General features: G+C 34.1%; 1 protein-coding gene across 1 annotated transcript; it reads right to left on the bottom strand.

Annotated features, from left to right (window-relative positions):
• Positions 1-226: 226 nt before the first annotated feature.
• On the bottom strand, positions 227-21,909 carry LOC138321612 (uncharacterized). Its single transcript, XM_069265388.1, is given in 14 exon segments — positions 227-4,749; positions 5,146-5,267; positions 6,618-6,735; positions 7,102-7,221; positions 9,399-9,515; positions 11,157-11,229; positions 11,684-11,823; positions 12,280-12,360; positions 13,159-13,317; positions 13,319-13,363; positions 13,842-13,921; positions 16,868-17,060; positions 19,171-19,929; positions 21,797-21,909. Coding segments are annotated over 13 exon segments (2,445 nt in total). The 5' UTR covers positions 19,915-19,929; positions 21,797-21,909; the 3' UTR covers positions 227-4,296.
• Between the last annotated feature and the right edge of the window lie 888 nt (positions 21,910-22,797).

Below are 22,797 nucleotides of genomic sequence, written 5' to 3'. Positions count from 1 at the left end.
GCCTCCACCTCTAGGATGTACGTTTGAAACCCATGTGGGGCACCAACCAGTACTGACTACTGGTTGGTGGTTTCCCGGAGGTGTTCCAACTTTCTTCAACCATCTAAAAATAGGTTTCATTGTCATCATTTTTATTTCTATGCATTAAATATTATGAATATGGCAGTTAGGTTTCGGCATGACCATAGCGAGAAAATGTCAAAATTCAATGAAAACATTCAAAACATTCTTACTGAAAATAATAGATTTATTTTCCAAACTTGAAATACTTTGAAAATTTCGCTGTCAGAATGAAACACATAAAATAATAGCGTTTTATCATACTACTTCATGACTTTACTAAAATTATAATATTTCAACACCTCGCTAAATGACACAACTTAACATTTACTTTTTTACAATATTATATCAAAAGTTTATTAATAGCTAATACAAACGTAGTCATATATAATAAACCTTGTACTTAAACATGACAACCTATTTCTGCTTCACCAAACAAACATTTTCAAAGCCATATACATAAATTCTTTTCACTATATTGTTGATGTATATGAACAAAAATTACATTTATTCACCAAATTCAATAAGAATTTTTCAGAATTGATTAATTGCTCATTTTTTCACATTGCATTCAAAAAACTAATTCATATATTCATATGAAGAAAACCATGATTTTTCATATATAAACATGCACATGTATTAAAAGCTTTAAAGTTCCTTCGGTATATGTTCATTTTTTGTATGTTAAATTTTTCCATTCTATTTAATGTTGTTTTTTTTTCTTGGTAAAGGTGTAACCCTATAGAGGTAGATCCACAGGACGACAAAGGTCTTTAGAATTAATTCCATTTTCAAATTAACCTTTGTTTGCTTTTATCTAAAATACTTAACTAGCTAAATCCAGTATCTATCAGGTAAACACAGACATGTACATAATTTTTTTTTACAAGATTATTTTCTTCAATTAAGAGAGTGAGTATCAACAATATCGCTCACCTAGTTTTTTTTCTTTCAGTAATTCTGTAATTTAGATGTGATTAGAAAATCACAAAGACAAATTGACCCCACGATTTGTTTCATTTTGAATCCCAACCATATAATGATGCTATAGATATCATACAAATATGCTATCCAATTCATAGTTTCGGAGATAAAGTAATTTATATGAAAAAGGGGGGGGGGGTGAGTGGGTGGGGGTCAGCCCCATCATTTGTATAATTTTTCAGTCAGTAACCCATAAAGATGCTACCAGTCAAATTTTGTGGAATTCCGACCAGCGGTTAAAGGCACACTACCTTTCCAAAGCGGCATTTATTTTTTAAAATGGGAATGTAAAACGAGATCGATAATTTTGTAGAGTCGCAAAAGTTATTAACTTACTGTTAATACTACACTTATCATCATCTTCTGAACTTTTTTATTAAGATATATAAAATGTTAATTTTCATAACCTCATCTTAGGTCATCGATATGCATTTTCTTATGTTATTAATGTTTTTAAGATACCTTTAAATTTTGCTCCGAAAAGATAGTGGGCCTTTAATGAGAATAAGTCTATTGTTGACGGATGGACGGACGATGGACGCCCGACGCCACGATATGGCATAAGCTCACCTTGGTCCTTTAGACCAGGCCCCGATTTCTCGAAAAAAACACAAGTCAAAAATGAACTTAAGTTAAAATACATAGATTACATCATAGAAATCACTTAAGTTTTGAGTTAAGTTCTTAATTTTGTTTCGAGAAATCGGGGCCTGATGAGCTAAAAATTGTGCATCTTCCTATACAGTGAAGCACTAAAGTCAAAGACATGACATAAAGGATTCATAACCACTAACAAAGTTAAAATGCAGTGTGTCAGTACATAAATTGTCAATACCCAAAAGAATGCAACTTAACAAATTTCAGCTATATCAGTTTTTTGCACCCTGAAAATCAATGGTGAAGAATTTATTTACTGTACCCGTACACCTTTTTTCCATGGAAAATTACTTTTTTCATAATTGTTATATGTATCAGTAAACATAACAATATTTTTAAAGAAGTTGGTGGTTCATTTAAACCAACAAATTTGTTTTAATAATTGTTTTGTATTTAATAATAACTTTGTGTCATGTTATAAAGTTCTTGATATGCAACATTTATTTGAGAATAATATTCTTACGAAATGTAGCAAATTCAAATTCAGCTATGACATTTTATAATTCAATGGTGAATCTGAGTTTAAGCTAGTTTCATTGTTTCTGAAAATTATCAACAACACATACATAATACTAGTAAAACATATACAGTGAATATATACAGATATGTCAGTTGTGACAGGTAAAACATTTACTAAATAAGGTGTCAAGATTTACTGAACATGTTTTAAACTAAAAACGGTGAGAAAAAAGTACCATTTCTGTATGTGTAAAAACAGCACTATGATACATAAATATACAGTATTTTGATTTTGGGTTTTGTAGGCAAGTACTACATATCTTTAAAAAACAACAGAACACAAGAAATGTACATGTCTTCTAATGAACAACTCTCCAGCTAATGTAGAACTCTCCATTCAAATAATACTAATAATCACAACTTCTAATTCAACATTCAAACATTAAATAAATACTATCACTTTAACGTACAAAAAGCCAAAATTTCTAATCTAAATTCAATATGATACAATATCTAACAAAAAAAGAATTTATAAAATAATAATAAAACTAACATAACATGAAATTGAACAAGCTTAGAGTGGAAAGGTCCCTACAGGGGTATTATTCCCACTGTCTAATGAAATTTTCACCAACACTTTCTAAGAAGTCAAACACAAAATCACAAAATGCTTAAACATACAGAAAGTGCAAAACTTAATACATTATTCAAATACAAAAATTTAAATGAGAATTTTTGGATTCATAAAATTTATTTGGAGTGCATTTTCTGTATTTTCCCATTACATAGTTACCTGCCCTTGTGTGTAAGTATTGATTGTTACATCATGCGTTAGCAACTATAACATCATATTTTCATAGAACACGATGCAAATTTCACTCACAAAATGACATTGATATTGAATACCTATCTGCAAGGCAGGTAACTCTGTAATATGCAAAAAAAGAATAGAATTAACTTTGTATTCAGGTCGGGGATGAAATAAAACTTGATCATAAACATTATCAAAATATACAATTACAAATCTAATCTGAGAATGATTTTCTTTCCACACCGGTAAGCAATTAAATAAAAACAATTCATTAATAACAAAAAGAAATGGTCTTAATTATTTGATGATGTAACTGTGATTTGCCATGAAAACATATGATCTTCCGATAAAAGTAAAAACATGTACAATTCAAACACAGAGAGGGCGATTCTGATATAAAATGTGCCATCAATGCTGTACAACATGTATAAAAGGTGGCAATAATTTATTAATGGCAAGAAAAAATACATACATTCAATAGCAAAACTATAGATATGTCCATCAGTGGCAGTATTTAAAATGAAATTATGTCATGTCTGATACAACTAGTCCAACAGTCCATACAGTTTAGCACTCTTGGAGAGTATTAAAGTATTAATACATTTAAATTCTTGAATTCAATAATCATTCTTAAATATCCACGAAAACTCATTTATATGATCATGAAAATTCTCAAGGTGAAAAACAAACACTATTCTTCTGAGATATGTCATATCAATATGCATCTTTACAATAACTTTACAAAACAGACATCACAATCTTTATTTCTGCCTATAGGAATTCTTTGAAAAATAGCTGTTATATAAGCACTCTTGTTTAAAAAGTCCACTCAGACTAGGTTGGAAACACAAACAGATAGAACTAACAAAGGAATCAAAACTAGTTTTCTTCTATCTTCATCTCTGTATTTTAGCAAGCAAACAAATAAATCAAGAAATTTCAAATCAGAAATTTGGTTTGAAAATTTTATGCAATATAATAAACAATTACCCTTGTTATTCAACAGAAATTCTTGGATATTACAAACAAGGTCTTGTCTCGTCACAAGATAATGAATATGGCTGCCGTAAAAAACACCCTGTCATAAAACTTAGTCGTTAATGAATAGTTGTCTTATTAATCACAGATCCACATTTTTATGGTCAACACTCTCATAATCTCCACTTTAATAGTATTACTTTAGCTTCACAACATAAAAATCTCTTGGTCTTTTGAAAGACCATTTTCAAAAGTAAAGTTAAATTAGTCTCAACAGATATATAAATGACGTCTGACAATCAGAAACCTTGATTTAATTATATGATGTGTCCTCAATGTGATTATAATCAGTTTTTCCCTCGCCTGCCCCGTCTTGCTCGGCCTCTAGCTCCGCCCCTTCCCCTCGGACTGAGTTTAGTATTAACAGGTTTAACCTCCTCGGTTTCCATCTCCTCCTCCTCCTCCTCCAGTAGACTATCCTCATCGTCTGGTACCTCGGGACTCCCAGACTCACTTGAATGCTCCAAAAGTTTGACTTCTGTCTCTGGATCAATATCTGCTACGTCTGTTTCAGTCTCTACTTTTGACGACGAATCAGCGGACTGGTCTGTAGAACTGATATCACCATTACTTTGTATGGTGTTTAATTTGTCATTCTGTCCTTCAGTTTCATCCTTCACGTCCAGTTTTAACTGATTATCTGACTGAGATTCTCCTTCTTCATTTGGTGTTTGTGCTGCTGGATCTGATAGGTAAGCTTTCTTATTCTTTTTATTGAGTGCTTTGGTTAGCATGGCTTTCTAAAAAAGTCAGATGAAACAAAATATAATGTAAAATGGTAACTGAAATCTTGATCTGATTCTTGTAATGAAGTACATATTTAACAAGACAAATTAGCATATTGCAGTCCCCTACTGTGTGTGAAACTAATAACAAAGATATCGTTCCCATAGCTAGATGATAGATGGATCTAGCAGGTTAAGCTATTAAAAGCTACTTGCCATATATAAAGTTCTAGTTATAAGCCTGGATAAAAACTTTCTTAAATGTAGACCAAAGTTCAAAGTATCGGTCACTCTCTTAGTATGCAACACACTCTTTTACCTAGTTTCACCCATACAGGAAGTATGAACTTCTAGTGCTGTATCCCCCACACCTATCCCCTGTCTCTTTCAGTTTACCTGAAATATAATTACCTGGAAGTTGTTGAAGTGTGGCTCTGACTGGCAATGACTGACTTTAGCAGCGGATTCACTGTTGTAGAAGCGATGACACAGTTTACAGAAGAAACCAGAAACTGGCACTATAAACTTTTGGCCTGCAAACAGAACACATATTATATAAGTTGATAATATACCATTTGTAAAATTTATGACAAATTATCCACATGGGAAGGAGTTTGATTATTTTCAACAACATGACCACCTAAAGTAAACAAGCAAGATAAGGGTTCATCCAAACCACATATGAAAAATTGCGTTTTATTTTCCATGTTGGAAAGCAGATTTATGAATACTACTTAACACTACCAAAATGTATTGATGTAATGAACATGATACACTTATAACATGTAGGACAAAGACAGAAGTGGTTACTGCAAACAGGTTCTCAAGTGGTTGTATTAAGATAACCATTCACTTGATATTCTTGTCCCAAAAACTCTTCCCTTGTTTTTGTTTAACTTGCAGAAATTTTTGGAATCTAAATTCTCTTAGTGTTGGTATGACTGATAATAAGGCTGAAAGTCCATGTGAACCTACCCACAGCGACCTCTGGGTTATATTCTTGTTTACTTGGATCATTTGAACCTACCAACCTACCCACAGCGACCTCTGGGTTATATTCTTGTTTACTAGGATCATTTGAAACTACCTACAGGGGGTTTTTGTTACTGTTTAACCACCCTCTGGGTTATATTCTTGTTTACTTGGATCATTTGAAACTACCTACAGGGACCTCTGGGTTATATTCTTGTTTACTTGGATCATTTGAACCTACCCACAGCAACCTCTGTATTATATTCTTGTTAACTAGGATCATTTGAACCTGCCCACAGCGACCTCTGCTTTATATTCTTGTTTACTTGGATCATTTGAAACTACCAACAGCGACCTCTGGTTTATATTCTTGTTTACTAGGATCATTTGAAACTACCAACAGCGACCTCTGGGTTATATTCTTGTTTATACTTGAGGATCATTTGACTAGGTCATTGAACCTACCCACAGCGACCTCTGGTTTATATTCTTGTTTACTAGGATCATTTGAACCTACCCACAGCAACCTCTGGGTTATGTTCTTGTTTACTTGGATCATTTGAACCTACCCACAGCAACCTCTGGGTTATATTCTTGTTTACTAGGATCATTTGAACCTACCCACAGCGACCTCTGGGTTATATTCTTGTTTACTAGGATCATTTGAACCTACCCACAGCGACCTCTGGGTTATATTCTTGTTTACTAGGATCATTTGAACCTACCCACAGCGACCTCTGGGTTATATTCTTGTTTACTTGGATCATTTGAACCTACCCACAGCAACCTCTGGGTTATATTCTTGTTTACTAGGATCATTTGAACCTACCCACAGCGACCTCTGGGTTATATTCTTGTTTACAAGGATCATTTGAACCTACCCACAGCGACCTCTGGTTATATGAACCTACCCACAGCAACCTCTGGGTTATATTCTTGTTTACTAGGATCCATATCAACTGAAGCTTCCTTTTCAGAGTACTTGGCCTGATCCTGTTCTGTCGATTCCTGTTCATCATCTGACTTTTCCTGTAATACATATTATGGCTGGAATTATAATCCTTTATATAACATATACCATATATAGCGTGAACACATTCTAGAGCAGACAGGTCAATGCTGCCATGCCAATTGTAATGGCCACCATTTTTGTCTAGGACAATGTTTTGTACAAAAAAATCTTTTCTTTTTGCATATCCAGTAGCATATCATTTGTCAAGGATTTTAGATTATAGAAATAAATCATCCTTGGATTTTATTTCATTCTAAGTCAACATGCTTTTATGTTTTTAACTCAAATCAGAATGAAACATTTGATTTTGCAAAAAAATTGACATTAATGAATATGCAAGAACCTGAGGGAAGTAATAAGTTAGACATGGCATTCAATTGTACCTGAGATAAATAATCATCTTCAAATCCAATGGTATCAACAGTGACCATGTCACCAAAATCAGGAAAACCATTGTCCTCATCTTCTTCTCTGCTGGACTTTCTGGCCCGATCTCGCAGATTCTACAAAAGCAAATACACATTGTTACATTCAACAGTATGTAATTAATATTAGATAAACACACTTGGCTAATAGATTAATATTCTAGTCATTGATTCATGACACAAATTATACAAACTTTACAAGCATATCATTCATAAATAGCACTACTATCAATTATTCTTTAATCTAAAGAGCACTATAACATGAATGTTACAATGCAACGTGAATACATGTCTTCTTTTTCAAAATCTTTAGTTAAAGCCATTTAAATTCAGTCATCAAAATCTTGTATGTGAAACAGTTTTATTTTGGTCCATTAATCTTATCTATAAAAAGATTTATGACTTAGGTAAGGATAAACTAGATGTCTGGTTTTTCTCGTATACAGATTCTTTTTTTAAATCTAGAAATGTTTGTCAGACAGAAATGCCCCTGCTTCATTTGATGTGAAGCAACTGGGCAAGACACAATAAACAAGGGGTTGTATAAAAATATTTCTAAATACAAAGTAGTAATTATGATATGTCATAAAGGGGACAACTGCTTTACTAAAATTTACATGACCTAGTGCTATCACATACTAAAGCATTCACTCTATGTCAATGCAAATTTAATGTCTGTTATCTATGTACATGGCTACAGAATCTATCTATCTCACTCCATCTATCAACATTTGAAATCTAACGCACCTCAAGATGGTGTGGTGTTTTGAGATGTCTGATAAATTTCTCGGGGGACTTGAACATTTGGCTACAAACATTACATCTGGGCCATAACTCATATCGTGATGTCTGTCAAAACACAAGAATTGGCATGGCTTATCAGCTGATATTCCGTCTTTGCATATTACAGAGTTAGCTCTCTAGCGGATAGTACAGATTGTTCAGACATTATTTTGTGAGCGCAATTCACATTGTGTTCTCCGAAAAGTATGATGTTACACTTGAAAACACATGACATCACAATCAATACCTACCCACATGGGCAGATAACTCTGTAATATGCAAATACAGAAAATAAACCACAAAGAAAACCTGGCTGGACACTGTTAACCTGTATACAATATCAGTACAAGTTAACGTTGATATTGAAGATACCGGGTACTTGGCAGACACAAGTTAACACAAGAATTACATGCAATTATTTGTCTCATCTGTCCAACTTTGCATATAATGTTGTCCATTTGACAAAAGAAAAGCAGGACACATTGAATGTAATGATACAAATGTAGTAGAGAGCTGAATTCTCTGTAAGATCAGATTTAAATTAACTTTGACAGTTTTTCACCATAAAATACCTGAATGGGTTAGAATATATTTTCTAAATCTTTTTCCATGTAATTTGATAACAAAGAAAGAATAGCTTGACAAAGTTTCAGTTCAATTGGATGTGATTCACTTTGTCAAAAATGGACTTCAACACAAATTATCAAAATTCTATGTTTTTAACCCAGAACCAGTTAACTTTGTCAAATGTGAATGCAAATGTTGATACTGCTGTCACTTAGTCATGCCTTCCTTGACGATCATATAAGGCGAGACAAAAATTATCATCAACTGTGAAGTGACATCACTAGCAAGTTGGCATGTAATTGGTAAGACACGTTAAGGCACTCAGGCAGAAAATAATGGCAGCAGGTGATAACAAACATTTACGGTGAGTAAGCAATAGAACAAAATTAACCAACCAAAGACAAATTCATCCAAACTCAACATAACATTACCATGTTATTATTTTTTCAATAATTCATGATATCATGCATGAATTACAGCATCATTTGTAGTTCAAGCAGCTGCTCCAAAATGGTAAGTTGGCACAATAAGACTGACCATAATGTTCAAACTAAGAGTAAGAAATGACCGGTATACTGTATAGCAAAGGTTAAAAACTTTAAAATTAGTTTTTATCATTTCACACTCAAAACAGCTAATTAAACAAAAGAATGTTTATGTATTGAGTTAAATGTATAGTAACATGAAACAAAACACAAAAGGAAATGAAAATCAGCTAAAAGTGAGAACTAACACACAGCCTGCTCAAGCTTGGGGTGATATCTAGAACAAAGACTAAAGTAAAGCTGCAAATTACTATAACACAAAAACAGAACTAAAGCAAATCTAGCAGCATATACAGCAACAGTAAACAGATAATGAAAAGCAGCATATTAATGAAATAGAAAATCATCTTAGGCAGGTACCTTTCTCAACCACGCCCCACCCGAGTGTCCTTGGTTGCCACGTCGTTGACCTGAAGGGGTCATGTGGGTGGGTCCTGGGTGTCGGAAGTGACCCAAAGGTGGAGTATTACCAAAGTTCTTGAGAGAGAGAGAGACAGAAGAGTTCAAAGTAGAAGATACAGTATCCAATGTATTTACAGTAAATGGAATAAAGTATTAGAAAGAAAGCGGAGCACAGTAGATATGATAGTAATCATTATGCTAGAACAGAAATTCAGAATTTTGGAATAAAACATATACATGTAATATATGGAGAAATATAATATAGATAAAAAAACTTTTTAAAGCATAAGAAAATAGATGTGAAGCAAAAATTAATTCCTATAGTACAGTACTATGAGAACATGACAACATGTGTACAATGCTATTAAAATAAGCGAGAGAAATGTTCAGTGTATCACTTTACATAAAATATATGTGATTTTCTTTTATTAATCTTTAACCTATTCTCTCATTTTACTTTTAATGTTAAGCTTTGAAGCCTAAGTTATATAAACAAGCACGTTTGTAGAATTTCAATACATCCCCCACTTTCAGGATCTATTGTTGATATAGCATTATTATTGAAGTAAATATATTGGACAATATTTACAAAAGTTGTCAAAAGACATACAAATCAAAGGGCTATAACTCCATTATTTGGTCCAGTGAAATGTTAATCTTACTTGCTTGTGCCCTTGTTATTAACCTTGTTTTCGTATTTGAATAGAACTTTTTTCATTTTATTTAACAAAAAATTGCAGATTTTTTTGTTTTTGTTTAACAGGAGATAACTCAAACTCTGTCAATTTATATCTGCCAGAAAGGGTAAACAACTTGACCAGATTTTTTGTAACCAAGTTATGTTTATAACAGATATTACAAATTCACAGAGACAGCCTAAATAGCATTTTTGATTTACCAAGGATCTCCACTTAATGTTACTTGTAGCAAGCAGAAATCCAACTTTTCAATACATCTTGTTACAATGTTTCAAGAAAATCACTTAATAATGTTGTTGTTCTTAAAAAGAAAACAAATGTGACTGACAGACAAATACTATTCAATATTTCTTTTTCTGTGAAAGCTGAGGATAAAAAAATTCTACAGTACTATATGTGTGTGATGGAGTTGTATATAAATATTTTATATAATTCTGATTTTTAATAGCAACTTGCTGTGAACAAATACCTGAGCATCACTGTCAACTTTTGTTCCTATTGGAACTGGATAATATAGCACAACTTGAGATTTAATTGATTTTTAATCAGTACTTGAACATCAATATAAAATCAATCGCTCATTCTTAATTTTAAAAAACTTCAACAACTCCTCTAATGCTGATATTAACGTTTACAAACTTGGAAACTTTTAAGTCTGAAAGTTTCAATAGTTATTGCCATTTTGTTATAACTAGTAATACTCAAAAGGACTTATCTTGATGTTTTTGTGTGATTATCATCGGCTATAGACTAAATCAAAAACTCTACAAAATTATACAACAGAAGCCCACACAAAATATCTACAAGTAGCTGCATTTCTAAGTAATGACATCTGCTGTATGAGCACATTGTCATACAACACAAATTTAAAGAATTATTTCAACAAAGCTCCAGTAGCTTCCTCATTTATGGATGCTGAAATGTTTATAAAATATCCTAGACTCAGCTGTAATTAGGACTAGGATATCAAGTGTCAACCAATAAATAGCCTACAAGCTTTTCCTGAAATAACACTTACATCTCTGGAGTACCTCCCACCGGAGACATTGTGGTATCGGCTGCCATCTCCGCCACTGCTACGTCTCTCATGTCTATAACAAAAGTGTTAATACACACACATATAACACATTTACTATATATATATCTTAATAAATCATGGTAAATAACAAAATTAATATTTTGGATTAATACTCAAGACATTTAGCAAGTTTTGTATCTTGATCAGTCATAAATGACTTCGGTGTAGTGGATGTTTCACAAATACACTATCTAAGGAGGGTGTACAGAGAAATTTCTTTTTACATCAGCTCAAATATAAACTTTATTTCCATAGTCTAACGATTGATTTAATTTCATCAATAAATTGAAAACAGCAGGTTTTTCAAAATACAGTCAAATCTGTCTATAAACTTCATACAAGAAAAAGGGGAAAATGGTCTTTTCAGCCAGGTGACTTATACAGGTTGAAATTTGTCGGGACCCTAGAAAATAGAAATGTTGTCTTATTTTTAATGCATCTGCATGTTTGAAGTTGATCCAGCTTACCTTGGTTTGCCTTCAATCTTTCTAAGGTGCTCTTCTGCCTTGATCCTTGCCTCAAACTGCTTTGACTTCTCCTGGTGCAGAGTAAGCAAACTCTCCATCCTAACCTTGTGCTTCTTACCATTCATATGTTTGGCAAAACCCTGTCATAAACGGAATTCAACCTATCACTAATGTGTCACACAGTCATACACAGAATTCAACCTATCATTTATGTCACACAGTCATACACAGAATTCAACTTATCACTTATGTCGGGTATTCGCACAGTCATGAACAGAATTCAAACAATCACTAATGTCAGATAATCACATGGTCATAAACAGAATTCAACCTATCTTTTATATCAGGTGTTAACACAGCCATAAACAGAATTCAATCTATCACTAATGTCAGGACATCACACAGAAATAAAACTCAAATGCAAACGTTTCAGATTTTTCAAAGGTTTATGAACTAGAGAAATGCAAATGTTTCAGATTTTTTCAAAAAGGTAACCTTGACAGGATTCCATTATAAAAGTATTCATAACAATAGAATAGGTTTCTTTTCCTTCAAAAGAGCCTTTTTGAGAGAAAACCTATAGATATTTTACCCACCTCCTCTGTACGGCATTCTACACCACAGGCATGGCAGTAGTTACTGGATTTCTTTGTTGGGCTAGTCTCCGTTTCTGTTTTCTGTAACATCAATTAGTGTAAATATCTACTAGCAACATATTATTATTACAACTTTAGTTATATAACCTTTACAATGATAACTACTGTCAACAAACTTATGTTTGCATTTTTGCATACCATATTCGACCCAATAAGAGCCAATGTCCCTATAAGTGCCCCTCCCCCTTTTTGAGGTTTAATTTCACTTTAAGTTGACTTACCCTATAAATACAGACTGAAACTATGAAAACTGTGTAGTCTACTCTATTTGGTAACATATAAATTACCGAAGGGAGGTAACCTATTCCTTACTGTGATATGTTACTTCTACAATACCACAAGGATATGATCATTAGAGTTATCTCCCATGTTGATAGGTATAATAAGATTTTGAGTTTTTATGAGATGCTGTATTCGACCCAATAAGTGCCCATGTCCCCATAAGTGCCCCTCCCCCTTTTTGAGGCCTAACTTTCAATTGCCCACGCATAAATAAGACAAAAACTACACAAATAGATTTGCAATCATTTCATCTCATTAGAACTTTTTCAATTTCTTATAATGCCCTGGGCGCTAATTGGGTCAAATATGGTATTTAGCCAGCATGAAGCTACGAATATAAAAACAAAAAATCATGTTTTATATAATATTATTTTCATTGTTCTATCGTCAATCCATTTCTACAACTTGATATAAAAGCTCCATACCCGCGAAAATATCCACAAATATTTCCTATTATAGAGTATGTAGGTATGGATTTAAAAATGATGTTAGTTTACTGTAGATTATTATATAGGTGTAGTTTTCCCTGGTGATTACCTCTGTATTGCCATCATTTACAGACCGACCAGACCCACTCAGTGTGATGGTAAGACTAGAGTCACCTCCCTCAGCTAAACCTGGAGACTTGGCTTCTTCTTCCATGGATTCCTCAGCATCCTCGTCCTTGGGCAGTTTATCGTCATTGTTCACCTGAACAGGTCACCTCTGGTATCAGGACATCCTCTGGGTCACTCTCCAATGGCTACAAAACAAAATAATGGGTGTTTAATTATGTAGAATGAACCAAATACAAATGTACTAATTATCAAATCTTAAGCTTCTATAAATTAATTTCAAATTCCAAGCTAAGCAAGACCTTTTAAGGGCCATTTTTTCTCCTGGTCATTCTGAAGTCTGACGTTACATAACGTTGTGACACAACCACTCAGGATCTCAGAGTTTACCAATGATTTTTTTATTTTTTTTTTTACTTTCAGAACTTTGAAAGAAATTATATATATATTGAATCAACACTAAATTATAATGCACATTTGATTTGTGCCTTTAATCCATATGCATCTATATATGTATGTATAGCCATGAAATTATACGAATTGTCCATATATATCTTTACATCAAATACATAATCTTTAGCTTGAATCCATAATTTTTGTGTAAGGGAACGAATAGTCAATCCAGATTTAGGGACCATATCCCATGGCCAGCATTAAACTACATACTGGAACATCAAGTTCGTCGTCCTCTTCTGTGGGCTGCGCAGGATCGTATTCTTCTGACTCGTCTTTTCTTGATGATGAACCTATAAAAGTCATGTTGATGAATAGTGATATAGCAAAATGATTCTGTTTAGAAACTTGACAGGCAAGTCACATTCTATACAACATGTTGTCTTAAGGTAAACAGTGAGGTTGTTTGAGTAGTTCATGGGTTATATTAAGATCATATGGAAATCCTAATCGCACTTTGTGTTTCATGACAGATGAGAGAAGTCGTATGGGCAGCCTGTACATTTCCAACAATTAGGGTACAATTGAAAGGGTATACTCCTCCATGCACATTGAACATCAATCTACAGACTAGTAGAGCAGGAAATATATATTAAGTGCATGCAGACAGAAGAAAACAATTTGATTTATGTCAAGTTGTATTAGATAAGAAATCAATGGAATTTTTTTTTTATCAGATTGGTTGATCTTGAACCCGACAAGCCTGGGATCCAAAATAATACAGAGGTAAGGTTGAGTTATATATTGGATGCCAAGATACTTTAAAATGTGTTGGAGAGTAGGACTGGGTATATACGTAGTCTTGGGATCCATTGAAAACCTGTAAATCTTTCCAAGGTTATTTCATGGTGTGCCAAAATTTGGAAGCGGAGGAAAGATGAATAACTGGAGAAAACCCACCTGCAGTCAGTATATGCCTGAAAATTGCCCTTTGTGGCTTTTAAACTTGATAACTAGAGGTGGAATATTTGGACATCTTAACCGATCAGCCACTGTGGCAATGTCCATGATCCAATAATGAGTGTATGACCAGGGATAATTTACATATAAGCAAGTACCCCAAACAACAATGGATGACATCACAGCTGTGTTTTAGGACTTGTTAAAAAGTTTTTGGACGACATGTTAAACAGTATATGGATCATCAGCTGTGATGCTAAAAAGCCTATAAGCTACAAGTAGTAGCACTATAATATGAACTTCAACTAAACCTTTATCTTAGGCTAGAAAAATACCAGAAGTGTACTTGACATAGGACTTAAAATGGAATATAAAGAGGTTTTTGAAACACAATACAATCGACAGATCAGAGAAATATACAAAATCAGATATTAGGCAAGACTATTTGGGACCTCTATGAGAATATTAGGGACCTACAGTTAAGTGATACTGGGAAAATGGGACAAGGTCATGCCAAGGTAATACAATTTACACTTGTTACTAATTATTATAATTAGGATGTTTTTTTATCCATCAATTAAGTGAAACAAAATGATACGCATAATGTTAATTGTCAGTATACAGAGATGTATCATGTTGTTAATGTCAATATGCATAAATTATACAATTACAAATTGAAATGACATGTACTGGTACAGATTTCTAAATTCTGAAAAAGCAATATAAACATTAGGTATGTTTAAATCTCAAATTGATGTCAAGTAATACAAAGAATATAAATTGTGTAACACTGTAATTATGGAAGAAATCTTGGAAGAAATGTGTAGACATTTACATAAAAGAAGGTGATTAATAGTTTGATATAGCCAACCACCAAATCCATGTACCAATGGCATATATATGTTGTTGTGTTATAAAAACAGATCAGAAAGAACAGAGAGACTCAGAGAAGGGTAACAAGACAGAAATAACAAGGGAGACAATCACATCAACACCACACATTTTGCAAACAGACACAGTGTAACTAAAGGTTTTGGAATCCAATACAAGAAATTCTGTTTGAACTAATCAAACACACATCTTGTTAATGAGATCTATGTATCAAATCTGAGAAAAAATAGGTGGTCTAGCAGTAACTATAAAATTCCAGCTAAAGAGATGTGAGCATAAGGAAGTATGGCAAATATCACATATTCTACTTATACAAAGCTAGAAGATACAAATGTATCTCACACTTCATATGATATAATGCATTGAAAAAAGTAATCAATGAAAGTAATAATTGTTGATTGAATAGACAATGAATGTTGAGACAAAGTAGTGGACGTCAAGTATAGGCTGGGTAAGTATGACTGCCTTAAAGCCCTCAGGAGCTTTGTAACTTAGTTGTTGCATAAGTATAATTTCAAATCAAAGTCGTGTAAACCAAGACCTGACCCACTAAATTATTGGAATTTTGAAAAGAATAAAATGTATTTGATGATCCAGTGTTGAAAAGATTCTGTTTGAGGACGAAATTTCCCTTTAAATATTTAAGGAATAGGGAAGCATTGATCCATCAATGCAGAGCTCGGTAAACTGTATGAAACAGAGTCTGAAAAAAATATAGCAGGGCTACATCTATAGGAAGGTTTTAAATAGCTCAGCTTCACGAAGGGTTTTTGGAACACAGTTCATGATCAATTTCTAATTATTATGAAAATATTGAGAAGGAATGTGTTATCCTATAACAAAGACTAATTTCCACATTATCAGAAATAGCATGCATATTATCTTCTACAGAAAACACACTTTGATCACTGGCTACAAAAGGTTCAATAATAAGGTGGAACAAAGAAAGATTAGCAGCTGTTTAGTGTGTGTATGTATTATACAGGGTATATAGCCCGCACCAGTATGGAAATAAATGATAGAAAGTGCTTGGATTCTGTTTACATATTTAACTGGCGCATCCTGTGTAAATATGATTTAGTTCAATTATGAAAACAGCAGGGACGCAGTAAACACACTGTCAAAATTGACAAGTGCATAGTAGTAGGAAAAACATATTTGATTTCTCAAGAAGCTGTTACAGTTGTGAGGTGAAAATTATTTTGCATTCTAATCCTAGAAATAGGCATTCCATGTAACGGTTGATTTCTGAAATAAAACTTGTATAATGTAACGCTGATCAACCATGACAAAGGATTTGACACACACTGTCATCTTTTATCAAGAATATAAAAATAATCAAAGACAAAGCATTAACAAATGTAAGAAGATGTATAGTAAGTACAAAGATGTGTAAGCAGTAAAGGGGAGGCAACTGCAAAATGAGAAAAGCAGCAGAGCTACAGTACCTGATTCCCGCCTGTCCCGCGAAGTGCGGGAGTTCGGGGAACGGTCAGAATATTTTGAGTCCCTGCTTGATGGACGTCGGAATTCTCGCTCTCTGGGGCGGGCACCGCCAGCTCGGGTAGGGCTGCGATCGCTCCAGCGACTCTGACGATATTGTTGACCTTGTCGATTTTGATGAAAGCCTCTAGGGGATTGCTGAAAGGGGGACAAGATAGGGGGCCCAAAGTTTAGGATCCGATCAATTGAACTGTCACAGACATGAACAAATAGTTGAATACACAATGAGTGAATGGATTAATGACAGATGAGTGAATGGTGAATGGTGAATACATGAATGAATGGTCATGAGTTATTCAAATTATGGACAAAAAGTGAAAACACACCATGTCAATCAAGATCACACTGAACTAAATTGGGAGTTTTCAATGACATTGTACAATACATATATATCCTTTTACTCTGGAAGAATGGTTTAGACAAATATACATCAGAGAGCTGGGACAGGAGGACAGGGATCAAGGGAAGGCAAATTAGTCACTGAAATTGTATTTATGCAAGAATTTCGGAACAGGAAATTAGCCTTTCCCTACCGCTACAGGTAAATAAGTCATTAGACTGCAACACAAGGACTGCTGAGGGAGTGTGCTCTTGGTCGTGGAGTCAATGGTGGCAGCATGATTGTATATCACAAACAAAAAATACACACCAATTTCAAACCTGAAGTTAAACCTTCAATCAAACTAAAATGATGGACAAACAACAATGTATATTTTACTTTACCCGAATTATAATAATAAATAATAAAACACCAGTCAGAGAAATCAAAAATTATTAATTCAATCGAATCTACTATTCAGCAACAAAAATGTCAATTATATTACAGATTTAAATGATGCAATTACATGTATACCGTATCTTTCTGTGTATATACCAACTAAAATTAACCCAGAAATGGCACAAATGGCATGCACAGGAGCTTCATATCATTAAAATTTTGGTGATTTCTGATGGCTTTTTAGACAGAATGTATCATGATGAGAGAGGAAGCTGGAAACTGATTTTTCGTGGACACTTTTAAGAATGAAGAGGGTGTTGATTTGTATGCTATAACACATACAAGTATTTCAGGTGCATACTTTTCTCTTCAAAGTTGTCTCTGCAGGTCAAGGTGTTCATTCACTTGAAATGATCATGAATGCAAAGTAGAATTGGCCATTCTGTTATAATGCCACTAAGAGAGAAGTATATTTCCATTGCATCAGCTTACTGAGAGTGGGGACTAAAAGGGGCTAGAGATAGACTTATTAATTTATGTCACAGAAGAAATAATGCACAATCTAAGTTTAACAAGTTTAACTTGTACAAAACAAGCAATGGGTACCAACATTCCAGAGAGTTGTTTACACCAGAAACAATTGTGTTATACCAGCGCAATTTTTATTTTAGGTCGAAAGTTCTGCCAATTTTCCCTCGTCTATTTCATATGTTATGTACATATATTTTTCTGATCTGAGGTTCAGAGTACAGACTTCGGAATAACAGACTCCATGCTAACTGAATTACACTGGAGCTGTATATGTAAGGTTTTTTCTAGTATGTTGCATTTGGACATGAGAAAATCTTAAACTTGTCATTTGTCAGGTTTGTAAACTTGTCAGCCTATTAGCAAGTCATGTATAACTCTCAAATAGTATTTTGTGATGATACAAGCACTTGTAATCCAGTGTCACAAACAAATAGACAAATATACCTTTCAAACAATTATAAACAAATATACTTTTCAAACAATTTTAATAAGTTTACCAGTATGTAAAGTATATCATGCAACTTCAAAACAAATATCTAGAAATCATGAAAATAAAAGCGACTATTTCATATATCTGGCAGTTGGTCCTAATAAATCAATTTTTAGCATTTAGCATCCCTTTTTATTTCAGGTTAAGACTTTTTGTTATGAAAAACAGCTTATATAATTACCCGATATCTTAAATTTATTATTAAGAAATCAGAATAGATGTATACATGTGTTGATATTTCAATTCAACCTTTGGATCTTACCATTTTAATAAGTCTATCAACTTCATTAGGATACAATTTTATATCATGAAATAGTCTTACATGATATGAAAACGGTCAGCTGAATGTCATACAATGACAATGACAATTTAGTAAAACAATGTATATGATAATCAATCGTATGAAACCCTCCAAATGAAAGTTGGGACAGAAATTAGCCAATGAACCAACACACATATATGCTTTTCAAAACCATTGAGCATGCAGTCACAGTATACACAAAACTTACCCCCTGGTTGTTCTGCCTCATCCGTTTGTTGTTGTTTTGGTGGTTTGAAAATCGGCTCTCCCGTTCTCGGTTGTTTGTGTTTCCTCTTTTCCCCAGGAGTCCGGTCTTTTTTGTGTTTATATCAAACAGTGATGGGATATTGTTTCCCCCACTGTTCCGCCGTTCGTTGCTCCGGCCCATCTCGTTCATGCCCATACCGCCCATGCCCAGCAGGCCAGCTCCACCACCTCCCATGCCTTGACCACCGCTCATCATTCCACCCTGATTCGGCCCACCCATCATGGGTGAAGACATGCCTCCTTGTTGTTGGATCAGGTTACTGACCAGCTGAAGCTGTGAATCTCTCATTGCAGCCGCTGCCATCTGTTGCTGCATGCCCATCATACCCTGGTTACCTTGATTCATACCACCTTGACCGCCCCGGCTCATGTCGTTTTGGTTGTGAGACTGATCCATTCCTCCTCTCCCTTGAGCCATTCCCATTTGTTGTCCCATCCCTCCGCCCATTCCACCAAACATATTATTCTGGTTCATCCCTCCTAACGGTCCAGAGATATTACCGCCTGGCATTCCCTGTCCGGGAGCACTCCCAAGGATACCGAGCCCTCCTCCCATCTGAGGACCGTTCATCCCTCCCATCCCTGGTGGTTCTCCAAGAAGCCCCTTCCTATTGAAATTCATTCTGCCATCTCTGTCACCGCCACGGTTCCCGCGATGGTTGTAGTTTCTTTGATTTCGATTCATCTGCACGTTGACGGTCTGCAAGAAAAATAATAGGGAATGCAGCAGACATAAAACAATCAAATACTAACTTTCAGTCAAGAGCTCAATTCATAATAATTACAGTAAAACTTTTTTTTGTGATCAGAAATCCATAAGATGCATGCATACCATAATTTTGTTTGTCCCAATGGTATATCCTGGTGGAACCAATATTGGGGCTGGTACAAATCCCAATCTAACTGCAGGTAATGCAACATTAACAGGTACTGGTACATTTATTGACTGCATTTTTCTGTGAAAATCCTACATCACTAAACTAGTTAAAAGGTTAAACTATTCTGAATCTAAAACTATGATTATTAAATTCAACTTTGAAAAGTAACACGACACCAATTTTCTTCTTCAAGTACTGTATGTATAGCTAACAACAATGTTATAGCTGTGCAAACTCAGTAAAACTGAGAAATACCCCCGTAATTGTGCTGTAAAATTTATAATTATTCTTCATGCATTGGCCCATATCATATTTTACATAGTGTTATATGAGACAAGTGACCTGACCTAAGTGTATGTGTTACAAATCATCACCTACATCAGTTACGGCAACGCAATTAATTATACATGCTTAGACTCCTTTTTAATAACAGAATTTACTTAGTAATTATTTAGTTTTACTCTAAACGTTATTGTATGTCTCTTCAAATATGATCATGCCACATAAACAATGTCAGTCTGACAGATTGATTTATGAGATGTATAATCTGTATTTCTCATTCTGTCTCATTCTCATGTAATTTTTTACAAATCTTTTTTATATACCTGTCAGGCCATTAAATATACATTTTGGAGTATGAATGCTGTGTGTACTGCACCAGCCCTGCAGGTAGGGCATTAGAAATGTACCTGCTACCCATATTGCATGATCGTAAAAGGCGACTTTATGTAGGATCTTATCTTTTCTTACTTTCTAAATTACTTCATTCTTCCAAGTGCCTCCCTTGACACCACCTTACTTTTGGCCTTTGGTTGAGCACTCGCCCCTGTGAGGAAGCTTGGTTATATGTCACCTGGCCGAGACACACGGAAGTTGACCAAAGTTGACCAAAGTCTATAAAAGTGGTAGTTTCTGCTCCTGCTTAGCGCTCAGCATACAGGGAGTTCGTTGTCAGTATAATGTGAACGGATGGGGTGTGTTGCTTGGTATCTTTAGTGGCATGCTTCACTGATATAGCACTATTAAAAGGGCAACAGTTTCCCTATATAAGAACTTCCAAAACATGCACCTCACACAACATACATGCTACACATATAGCATACATGGGAGGCCATCCTTACATGACCATAGCTGTTAATAGGATGTTAATTAATCAAACAAACAAACAAACAAGTGTGTACTACAGACAATCAGTTGATGTCACCGATAATTTGGCACATAAGAATCTTCATTCAGTTTACTATATTTAGCACATATTACTATAGCATAACATAAATTCAGCAGAAAGGAGCGAAGGCCAATGGTATCAATGATTAACGATATTAATAAAGTTGCCTTAGGGTCTGCAACTCTTCATATTGTATGTTACTGTTATTCAAAACGCTATGATTTTTCTCCAGGCCCTTCTTAAGTTTATAAAGGTCAAAAGGTGAAAATAAAATTTTCAATTTGGAGCAAGATCAATATTTTGATAGATTTCAATTTTGCAGTTTGTCCAAGAAACATTGTTCTGCATGATCGGTTTATGAAATTCACTTCAGAAAACAAGTAACAAATTTCATGAGCCTAAGTAGATCACTATATATATAGTACATGGTATATATGCCAGTGAAAAATCAATGAACCGATAAAAATATAAATGAGAAAGTTGCAAATTTAACAAGTGTAATTGCAACAAATGCCACTTACTTAAATGTTAAATTCTTCCAATGAAGATTAGATTGAACCCTACTCCATGAAGATCTAGACATTGTAAATCTGAAATTAGCATGTGTCCATGAAGCAGAAAAAATGGACTCCAAAAAGAATTTGAACTAATGCAGACGTAAAATTTTAAAGACTCAAAGTACAAAACAATTTCATTATATATAATTAGCTATTACGTGCTTACAAGTCTTTAAATGATTCAAAACCTAGTACACTTACTTAATTAGTCCAGACATTAGCACATATGTAGCAAAATTTAACACATATGAAGTTAACATTTTTCATATGGGATCTGACTTGTAAAAGGCCGTTTCATTATATTTATACCACTATTCCACCTGAATCAAATTTCTAGAGAGGGCATTTAAGAAATGTTTATTGAAAATTATTTTACATATCCTATATTGACACTCAAACTTGGATTCACAAAATGAAAGTCTTTGAAGCCTCATGGAGAAATAGGGGTGACAAGTAGTGCAAAATGTGGGCTATTATGGCTTCGTTGTTGAATAAACTGATGTAAATATGACTTTAAAAGCATGGTTCTTCTTTGACTAAGTTGCATTAATAGAGAGGTTTGATGTCGGCAATTGGTTATTATACAGGAGACCCTGGTTCGATTCTTGGGCGTGGCCAGAGCACTAAACAGAAATTTTTACTTTCTTAGGTCTATATACAGATAAATCTCTATAGGTATGTTAATTAACCAACCACATCAGCTAAAATACGCATGTACACAATATTAATTAGATATAGTTTGCGAAAATTGGCTAACAGTGTACGGTGATCAAACGATCTAGAAAGCTATTAATAGTGTCTAATACATTTGGTGTGTAAACAAGGAAGATAAATTCATAGGTATCGTTTTCGTAATTAACTTTACTTATGTCTGGCACCTTGGTATACATGATTTATTAGCAAAGTGGATGTGTCGTAGCTTAACTCAATATACTAGAGCAAGAGCACCTGTATAAACCGTCATT

The sequence above is a fragment of the Argopecten irradians genome, chromosome 4 (genome assembly GCF_041381155.1).
Source record: "Argopecten irradians isolate NY chromosome 4, Ai_NY, whole genome shotgun sequence".
Taxonomy (NCBI): Eukaryota; Metazoa; Mollusca; class Bivalvia; order Pectinida; family Pectinidae; genus Argopecten; species Argopecten irradians.
Note: the sequence above shows the minus strand (reverse complement) of the source record. Positions and strands in the feature narration are given on the sequence as shown.